Here is a 10,717-nt window from a genome sequence, read left to right as displayed (position 1 = left end):
TGGACCACGTGGCATGAAAAATTTTGTCAAGGTCCTGATGAGAATGTGCAGACAACTGAACGTGTGAAAGAAGACCACTGAGTCAAGACCGTTTACACGTGCAACTATCTATGTTGCCGACGGACACACACCATTTGTATGTTGTGAATGGATAATTTAAATTAGCAAGCAGTGATACTAGTGAGACTTTATTAAACTAATTTTTTCGTTAAGGCGTGAAATATTATTTTGTACCGTAAATGGTACTTGAAATATTATAATGTACTGAAAATGTACTAAAAATCTAAATGTACTTTCAATTTACTGGAAAGGGCAAAATGTACCAGAAAAGTACAAATGTACTAGGAACTGCAACACTGACGCACACCTACCTATATACATAAACACACACATACATACAGAATTTTGTATGCGTGTTTTTACATTTTTGGGCTCATTAAGTGTCAAACGTCAAGAAATGCAAAAAAGGAGCAATAAAATTTGACCGATTATCATACTTTTCCTATGTTATATTCTATAACAGCAGGAAAATATAGACCCTGATAACTAAGAAGGAAGCCCGCCATCAGAGCATGGAAAACAAAATACTGAGGAAACTAAACTAAGTTATTTGCTTCATACAAAAACCAAGACACTGGAAAATGAAGAAGAAAAATAAATGCCGACCGAAAAGCTATGGTGGCTAGAGCACGTTCTAGGAACAGACGATTAGAAAAGACCCCAGAAGTCGTTTTCAAAGATTCCACCACGGAAAAGACTCGAGATCATCCCCAAAAATAATGGCAGGATGAGGTTAAAGAGGACTTCAAATTTCTAGGGACAATTTACTGGAGATTCAAAGTACACACAACAGTAAAGAAGGGAGACGAATCGTGTTTGCGGCAAAGAACCTCAAGACAATTAAAGCTAAAGAAGAAGAAGAAAAAATATTACAATTTTCATCGATGTGATCAGACCAATAGCTTATATTAACTAAATATTGAACATAAGTTAGCGATGATATATTAAAACATCCATTTTTCTGGAGAAGTTTTTTGCAATTTAACAGAAACTTAGGCCTGTTCTAAATTATAGCTTAGAGATATTTTCATTTTTTTACTAGAAATAACTGCATTATATGTGTGTATTCATCCAGTTAAGGATGAATATGTATGAAATATGTATTTTAATCGATGGCTCATTATACAGGGTATCCACTTAATTAAACATTTGTCCAAGGGTAAAAGAGATCTTCCCAGCATTGCACAAGTGTATAGATGTGATGTAGATTATTCCAGCGCCAAAATAATCAAAGGTAATTAATTTAAGATAATTTAGCATAATATATAAATAATCTCTGACTGTAAGCAATATGCACAATATTGCAGAAATTAATACAAAAAATTAGCTTTATTTTGTTAGAGGACATCTTCAAAACGCTGCCTTAAATTAAGAGAAAATAGAAAGTTGTATACGATTGAGAATGTTCTTATGGATAGCATGTAGCATTTCTGGTGTCATTGTTTCACAGGCCTCACGTATACGTCTCTTCAGTTCATCAACATCACGCGACGCTGCTTGGTACGCACCGTACATCGATCCACCGTTCAGATATCAGTCATTATTCAGGGTGCCGTCAATGAATACGAGACCAAGAAATTTCTTACCATAAATTCCTGGTTTTGGAATTTAAGGTCAAATACAATTGGTGTCGCGTATATCATGGAATACGTAGTATTGCACATTGTGAAGGTTATACATTCATCCAATGAAAATAGTTCCTTGTTGGGCCTTAAAATGTGTTGAAGGAATCGTGATTCGTCACGCTGCAAATTTGACACCGTATTGCACACGCAAATCTCTGTGTTGCATCCTCTACATGTTGTGCTGGTTGCAGATTGTTGTGGAATGGGGCATGTCATGGTGACATAATATCCGATGTGTTTCTGTCTTTGTTTTGTATAATTCTTTCCGTCGTAGAAGCAGTAAGAAGGGCTGTTTCAGCAAGCCCATTATGCGTTCGTCCAGATTCACAATGGCGCCCACTGTGGACCTGGCCGAACCCATAATGGGATTGCTAATGGAGGCCCTCTTAGTGCTCACATGGCGGAAAGAGTTTAAGGAAATCTAACCAATCGAAGACTATTCTGCCGTGTTTGATACAATTGAAGTATGAACATTGGCAGAATCTATTGTTCTTACTATTTCAAGATAATTTGATAAATATTTTTCATCTTTTGGTAACTTGACGTACATGAACATGTTATACATCATATTAAAGTATGTGATGAATAAAATAAGATATGGGTACTGATATAAAACACCGATGGAAAGCGTGGGTTAACAAGAGCTCTAAATAAGGCTAATCAATGATGTTTATCGATTTTTTACATGAGTTTTGTTATTTTAAGCCTGATAAACACATTCTGTAAGATACAGGAATGTATATAATAATAATAATAATAATAATAATCCGGAAGAAAGGCTCTAAGTATAAACCTGGGTAGGGCTGCAGTAATCAAATAGATGTGTTGTCAGCGGNTTTTGTTATTTTAAGCCTGATAAACACATTCTGTAAGATACAGGAATGTATATAATAATAATAATAATAATAATAATCCGGAAGAAAGGCTCTAAGTATAAACCTGGGTAGGGCTGCAGTAATCAAATAGATGTGTTGTCAGCGGCTATTTTGATAAGCTGAAAGATGTATTGGCCCGGTTAGAAATTTTTGTCCAGCCCCAGCTAACATACAATATAGACGAGAAAGAACGTAGACCAGCTCTCCATAAACAACAAAATATGTATCTCAGAAAAAGATAAAAAAAAAGAGTGCATCTTGTTGCACTTGAACACGGTAAAAACATATCTATTGTCTCGTGTGGAAATTCACTGAGTCAAGTCATACCGCTTATGATTATTTTAAAAGGAAAAAGATTAAATCCTGATTGGAACGATAACTTTCCACCTAGCAGAGAAGTTGTGATAACTAAGAAAGGATCAATGACCACAGCAACTTTCATTTTGCAAAATTCAAACATTGAAGTATAAATTTTGCAAAATGATGTAATATTGTGCAAAATTTGTGTTAAATACATTTATTGTAACTCTTACTTTTTACCTTAATTAATCAATTATTTCTTTACGTATGGTCCTTATTTGGAACAGGGGATTCCAAATAAGGCCATTATATAACTTTTGAAAAATGTATTAGTACAGAAAACTTTTCGAATGCTACTAACTTTAATTTCACATTTCCGCAAGTACACATCTTACAGTATGTTTCAGTACAACTTTCAGGCTTTTTCCTCTAATAGTGAAAAAATACAAAACGTCTTAAAACTTTAGTAGGCCTTATTTGGCGAATGTACAGTACCTTATATAAAGAGAGAGACTGTTGATAACATTATCTAAACTAGAAACTGTTCCAAAGCTTAGTTTTCTAAAATCATGTAAGTGACTTTTCTATCACTATATGTGAATATTCTTCGGGAAATTGCAAATTATACGATCTTAACTGTATTTATTTAAATTCAGAAAATAATTTTACACTAAATAAATAGCGATTTTTAACTTTGTCATAGAAACTTTTACGTTACCTCTGCTCATTAAAAAGTTACAATATAAATGATCTTGAAAATGATTTTCAAGATCATTTATATTGTAACTTAAAAGTAAAAAAATTGAAGTGATCCAAAATTAAAACTTAGTACATTGAATTGGACATTACCCTGTCATTTATTATTATCACATGATTAGCAACTTGTGCTTTAGTTAATTAACAATCAAAATCATTATTTCACAGTTGGAATAATTACTGAAACTAGACATTTTTATCCACTACTTTATAATAAAATCATTCAGTCTAAAGATTTATGTATTTCTATGTACAGTATTTTTTTTTTTATTACTTCTAATATATAAAAATTTTATTCGTGAAAACCGGAACTTGTGATAGATTTTATCCTGGACCTGGGACAATAGATGTATTCTGAGATTGTCTCGAGCAAACCGGATTGGTCACTCTATTCTTCAATCAATTGTATAATGCAAAAAAAATACTCTCAGATAGAAAATTCTCATTCAAATCTGTTAGTTTTGATATAATATTTTAAACTATTTTACAGAAAAATGATTATATTTACGCTTTTATGTTTTTATTATTTTCAAATGTTCCTACATTTTATAAAATGTTCCTACTATATACAATAATATGCATTAATTTATAGCTAAAGTTTCAGTAATTTTATATATCAATAATTATTACAAAAATATAGCAAACTATCTAGATATATTTTAATCATTGCATATAGATTATAAATATATTTTCTAAGATAATAAAATCATAATAAAATTCATATTATGTAATAAATCATTACTTAAAACTTACTCAGCAAGTTCTTTAACGTGATATCCTTCTTGCAATCTGAATTTCGGAATTGGTACTGCAGCTGTCAATAGGAGTTTATGAGGTTCAAATGCTTTTTTCAATTCCTAAAAAAAAATATATAATCTAAATAATTAAATATTCATAATAAATATTCTTTATAAATTACGTTTGAAATGATTTTACCTGAACAAGTTTGAGAAAGTTATCCTTATCAGAATAACGTCCTCCTCGATCGGCTGCACCAGGATATTCCCAATCCAAATCGAAACCATCGAAACCAAAATCTAGAAGCCATTTTACTGCACTAGCAACAAATATATCTCTTCTACTTTTATCAGAAACCATTTCAGAATATTTTCTACCGCCTTCGGCCCATCCACCAACAGCCAACAAGAGTTTTAAATGGGGATATTTTATTCTTAAATTTACAAAACGTTTATAACCACCTACGATTAAGTAAATATTATAAAATAATTGTAGTTAATTCATTTAAATTTTATAAAACTATTTTTTATTTATTACCTTTTTCTAAATCGTATTGCGGATCGATAGAAAATAGACCCCAAGTTCTATTATCTAAACCCACAAATGAATAAATAATATGTGTACAATATTCTCCGGGTATATCTTCGATATCGTAATTCATGGGTTTAGGTCTAGAATATGCCCAAGCGCTATAATAACATACAATTTTTGCTCTCTCTTCAGATTCGTTTACATTATATAATGCTATATCTAGCAGAAGAGATAGATTTTTTTAATATAAATTATTAAATTAAATACAGCATTATTCGAATACAAATGATATTTACCTTGTGGCCTACTATGAGGGGGTTCTGCAGTATATGCAAAATGACATAATGAAGCGATAATACCGAAAAGCCAAATCATTTTGATCTGAAATAAATTTTTTAAAACTGTAAATACGTGAAAATATTGATACAATTTTATTATTAAAAAAAATATATGTAAGGGAACAGAGTTCCATAGTTTCAGAATTTCGTTGTAATGAATTATGAAAATGTAATCGTGGAGCGTGAAATATAAAATGCAAATATAGGAATTTTTTTATTGAAGTAATTAAAATATAATAATTTTTGTTAAAAGCTTTTAATTGTAGCTTTTATTTACGCTACTAGATGGTGACACTACCGATCGATTTAGTTAACCTTCTATTTTTCAACTTACCATAAATCATAAAATTTAAATAAAATTTTTACCATAAATAATTTATTCTGTAGTATCCGTGTGTTGAAAATATTTTATTTAAAAAGTGTAAATATGGAAAAAAAAAACAGTATTTGAAAGCGTTATATTCTTGCGAATGTAAGATTGTTCCCTGTGGAAAAGTGAAGACAAAATTTAGAATAACGTACCTTGGCAATCGGCTGTGGTAAGTGATGTTTTCGGATGCCTTCAGTAAACTGACCAGATGAAGTCTGGCAACTATGGTATATCTAACGATGGTAAGACAGTCCTTGAACTCACTCATTGGTCAGTGACTTTTATCTTCTTCTTCAAAGTTGAACAGTCAAACACCTTCTTGAAGGTCACCTCTTGGACTTCAGGTGTCATTTCACTCTAAACAAACGCCCTTTTTCTTAAACGAAAGGGGTGTATCATATTATATCCAAAATCGGAATTCCATAAATATGGATAACTCTCAATTAGTTGGAATTTATTTTAAAACTCACGTAAGAATATTTAGGTTTTAAAAAGCTAAGATAAGGCTCAAAGTTAAATTGTGTGGCACCACTTGTTATAAGATTTTATTTTAAAAATACTTTTTATATTGTTTGTCTATTATACGGCAACGCAACGCTTAGGCGATCTGTCTAGAGGGATGCCTTTAGACAGATCTTTAACAGGACAGTTAACAGGACCTTTAGACAGACTTTAACGGGACAGTTTGTTTTTTTTTTTTGCCTTAAAAAGGGCAAACTGTCCCGAATAGGGGACAGTTTACCCTTTTTAAGGGCAACTGTCCCCTATTCGGACTTTACAGACGCGGAGAAAACCCGAAAAACTCCACGTGGCCAGCCCGTCCTGGCGAGGCGTGAACCCACGACCGAACTCTTAGTATTCAGGAAATGGAACCGCTTGGCCACTGGTGGATCACTTTTATATTATTAATTATTATAAAAAAGCAAAAGCCTTATTTTGGGATAAGAATTTACATTTTAACAAGATGTAAATACCAATAAAAAGTAAAAGTTTAATTAAGTCTGATTCCACTCTAGATATGACTCCTACCTCATTTATCCTTCTTCTTGGCACAATGTCCAAAATTTAATTAACAGCCTAAATATCCCAAATATAGAAACGACCTTGCCAAGTTTCAAAATGTTTGGTTCATTCAGTCCTGAGATATAATGTAAAATAGATGTAGATACACACACACGCACGCACACCTACCTATATACATAAAGACACACATACATACAGAATTTTGTATGCGTGTTTTTACATTTTTGGGCTCATTAAGTGTCAAACGTGAAGAAATGCAAAAAAGGAGCAATAAAATTTGACCGATTACCATACTTTCCCTATGTTATATTCTATAACAGCAGGAAAATATGGACCCTGATAACTAAGAAGGAAGGCCGCCATCAGAGCATGGAAAAGAAAATACTGAGGAAACTAAACTAAGTTATTTGCTTCATACAAAAACCAAGACACTGGGAAATGAAGAAGAAAAAGAAATGCAGACCGAAAACCTACGGTGGTTAGAGCACGTTCTAGGAACAGGCAATTAGAAAAGACCCCAGAAGTCGTTTTTAAAGATTCCACCACGGAAAAGACTCGAGATCATCCTCAAAAATAGTGGCAGGATGAGGTTAAAATATCCATTTTTTTGGAGAAGTTTTTGCAATTTAAGAGAAACTTAGGCCTGTTCTAAATTATAGCTTAGAGATATTTTCACTTTTTTACTAGAAATAACTGCATTATATGTGTGTATTCATCCAGTTAAGTATGAATATGTATGAAATGTGTATTTTAATCCATGGCTTATTATACAGGGTATCCACTTAATTCAACATTTGTCCTAGGGCAAAAGAGATCTTCCCAGCATTGCACAAGTGTATAAATGTGATGTAGATTATTCCAGCGCCAAAATAACCAAAGGTAATTAATTTAAGATAATTTAGCATAATATTCAATATATAAATAATCTCTGACTGTAAGCAATAAGCACAATATTGCAGAAATTGATGCAAAAAATTAGCTTTATTTTGTTAGAGGACATCTTCAAAACGCTGCCTTAAATTAAGAGAAAATAGAAAGTTGTATACGATTGAGAATGTCCTTATGGATAGCATGTAGCATTCCTGGTGTCATTGTTTCACAGGCCTCACGTATACGTCTCTTCAGTTCATCAACATCACGCGACGTTGCTTGGTACGCACCGTACACCGATCCACCGTTCAGATATCAGTCATTATTCAGGGTGCCGTCAATGAATACGAGACCAAGAAATTTCTTACCATAAATTCCTGGTTTTGGAATTTAAGGTCAAATACAATTGGTGTCGCGTATATCATGGAATACGTAGTATTGCACATTGTGAAGGTTATACATTCATCCAATGAAAATAGTTCCTTNATTAAAATTATTATAAAAAGTTTTAAAAAAACGTAATTAAAATATTATAAAATCATAAAAATATTATTAATATATTTAATTTTAAATTAAAATCAATTATATCGTGTTACATCATCTCATATACGAAAAGATGAATTATTTATTAATTATAATAAAACTGGATGAAAAATTATTAAATAAATGATCAAATACAAATTTTTGCTGCTTTTTTTTTCTTTTTTAAACTGTCAACTTAAATTATAAGTTATATAAATAAACCAGTTTGAAGTGATTTATTTATGCAACTCTCATCTTTTAAAATATATGATTTAAGCTGTAATCTAGCATTTCATATGACTCGAGTGACCATAATAACGTCATCAGTATTTAAAAATTTTAAATTCATAATCACGTGGTCGGACGTACCAATGAGTGACCTTTGTAGTGTGACACAATTTTTCTTGTAGTGGTTCGACCACAATTGTTTAAAGGCCGAAATAATGAATTAACTTGATTTATTCGTAACGAAAGTATTAAGAATTTTATCTTTGAAAAAGGTATTTTTATTATTATTATTTTTTTATATATTTAAATCCACTATTTTAAAATTTTCTATACACGTTTTAAAAGCCAATTGAATTACAATTTTTATACAATTTTTTACTACAAAAATATCGTAAAGATTTAATTAAAATTTACGAGTTTAGTTTTAACTGAAATTTCTACCAGTCGCAATTATTACTTCCGTGATTTAAAATCCATTAATTATAATTAATTTTAATGAATTATTATAACTCTAACCGACTTTAATAAAATGAATTGATGTTATAATTTTAGCTTGATTAATTAAATCAAATTTTANATAACACTGTTGATAATTCCGTTTTATATGAATTCCATGTTGTACGAGTCACTTAGATTTTACAAATACTGTACGTGAACCGTTCACAGCCCGGCACACGTATTTGTAAAATCTAAGTGACTCGTACAACATGGAATTCATATAAAACGGAATTATCAACAGTGTTATAGGTGGGTCGACTGTATTTTCTAAAGATTAAACGTTTTTTTTTAAATCATTATATTCTAAATAATTCTTTAGAAATTAAGTAAATTTCTTACCAAGATACCATTTTATTTTAGATTTGTTTTTATATACAAAATATTTATAAATTAATTGTAACAAATTATTTATTTACGAACAAATTACAGTTTTCATTATAAATTTAATGGCTAATTTTAATCAATATATTAAATTCTCGTAGACAGTTTTAAAGGTTAACTATTCTTGAAATTACTGTATAGCCTAGTGTTTGTAACGCATTTGTTACATGGCAGTTACGACACGTCGTTACATCTTATCGCTTCATACTTTAGTTGTTAAATCCGTTCAACGACACATCAAACACGTGTATTGATAACAATTAAAAGTGGAACAGTTGACGTATGTGATTCATAAGTGGTTTATTTTAATAATAGGCTATTTGCAAAATGTCTCATTGTATAATTTCGAACATTCTATTCGAATAGTGACGAGAAGCATGTTTTCCGTGACCTATCTTGAACCTTTAAAACTATGCATAATAATAAGACACGTGACATCTATTTATTATTCGGATTGGATGATGCAATCACTGTGACAACAACCCGGTTCCCAACTTAGATACGCGACAATTTATAATGATATACATTTAATTTCCTATTAAATGCATATATATGAAATCTAATTAACAATAAATGTACATTTCATTATATTATCCAGCTTCTAGAATGTAGATTTGGTATCTAAATTAAGTTTTCTTACTTTAAAGTATGAATTTTAACTATACTGATTTAAAATATATATATATCTAAACATTCTAAACCAACTTCGAGATATCAAGATTATAAATTTAAAAAACGAGTAAACATATTAAGAATTCAGTTAATTCTAAGAATCTTTTACAGAAAAATAATGTCGTAAGAGGTTCGAATATCAAGAATAATAAATTATTTAACGTATTTTTAGAATATATTTTTTAAAAAAATATTCGTAGTATTAATTTAAGAAGTGTATTTACATTTTCTTTCAGTGAATGATTAAGTAGTAATAAAGTTATCTTTTTCTTATTTTTATCTTGGAGACATCTTTTGTATCAATCCTGCAACCTCTAGTAATTCATCTGGATCATCATAATCCATTAATATATACTCGGAGGCAAATGGCTTTGGCGATTAACTGTTCTTTCTATTCTCATCTGTATAGTAATTTCACTAATCGATAAAACAGGACCGATGACAAGATTCTATTCTCTTAATTGCTACCGATATAGAGAATGTCACGTACAGAACTTTATAACTTCTTTAAAATGCAATTGACTCGACTGTTAAACCCTATCATTATCTTTAAAATTATAGTATTAACGCCTTAGTTTAGTATATTGACAGGAGCTACGGTTAAGAGATAATATTGTAATTTTATCTTCGTTTATATCCAAGAATAAACAAAGTTTCCAGGCTTTGTAGATTTGTTGCAAAATTCTAATCTTATTATTTTTTTTTTCGAATTAATTTTTTATTGTTTTTATTTTATCTATTAAACTCTACGATAACACTTCATATGTAGGTCTTCATATTCTCTCTCACTATTTGATCTGAGCAAAGTAAGTTTAATTTTATATTAATTTACCCTTTAAAAAATCTAAAATTATTATAAAAAGTTTTAAAAAAACGTAATTAAAATATTATAAAATTATAAAAATGCTACATTACATTATTAATTTATAA

General features: G+C 30.3%; 1 protein-coding gene and 1 pseudogene across 1 annotated transcript in view; one reads left to right on the top strand and one right to left on the bottom strand.

The window, feature by feature from the left end:
• Window positions 1-5,842, bottom strand: part of LOC111619455 (endochitinase-like) — a 22,304-nt gene extending 16,462 nt beyond the window's left edge. The window contains exons 1-5 of the mRNA XM_023361165.1: window positions 5,746-5,842; window positions 5,182-5,266; window positions 4,892-5,104; window positions 4,553-4,815; window positions 4,370-4,473 (exon numbers count right to left, since the gene is read on the bottom strand). Of these exons, the coding sequence (XP_023216933.1) occupies window positions 4,370-4,473; window positions 4,553-4,815; window positions 4,892-5,104; window positions 5,182-5,260 (659 nt within the window). The 5' untranslated portion in view covers window positions 5,261-5,266; window positions 5,746-5,842. The remainder of the gene's footprint in view (window positions 1-4,369; window positions 4,474-4,552; window positions 4,816-4,891; window positions 5,105-5,181; window positions 5,267-5,745) is intronic.
• The window catches only part of LOC111619458, a 10,162-nt pseudogene continuing 5,208 nt past the window's right edge, over window positions 5,764-10,717 (top strand).

The sequence above is a fragment of the Centruroides sculpturatus genome, unplaced genomic scaffold, assembly GCF_000671375.1.
Source record: "Centruroides sculpturatus isolate CEXI.00-Female unplaced genomic scaffold, Cexi_2.0 scaffold107, whole genome shotgun sequence".
NCBI classification, from domain to species: Eukaryota; Metazoa; Arthropoda; class Arachnida; order Scorpiones; family Buthidae; genus Centruroides; species Centruroides sculpturatus.
Note: the sequence above shows the minus strand (reverse complement) of the source record. Positions and strands in the feature narration are given on the sequence as shown.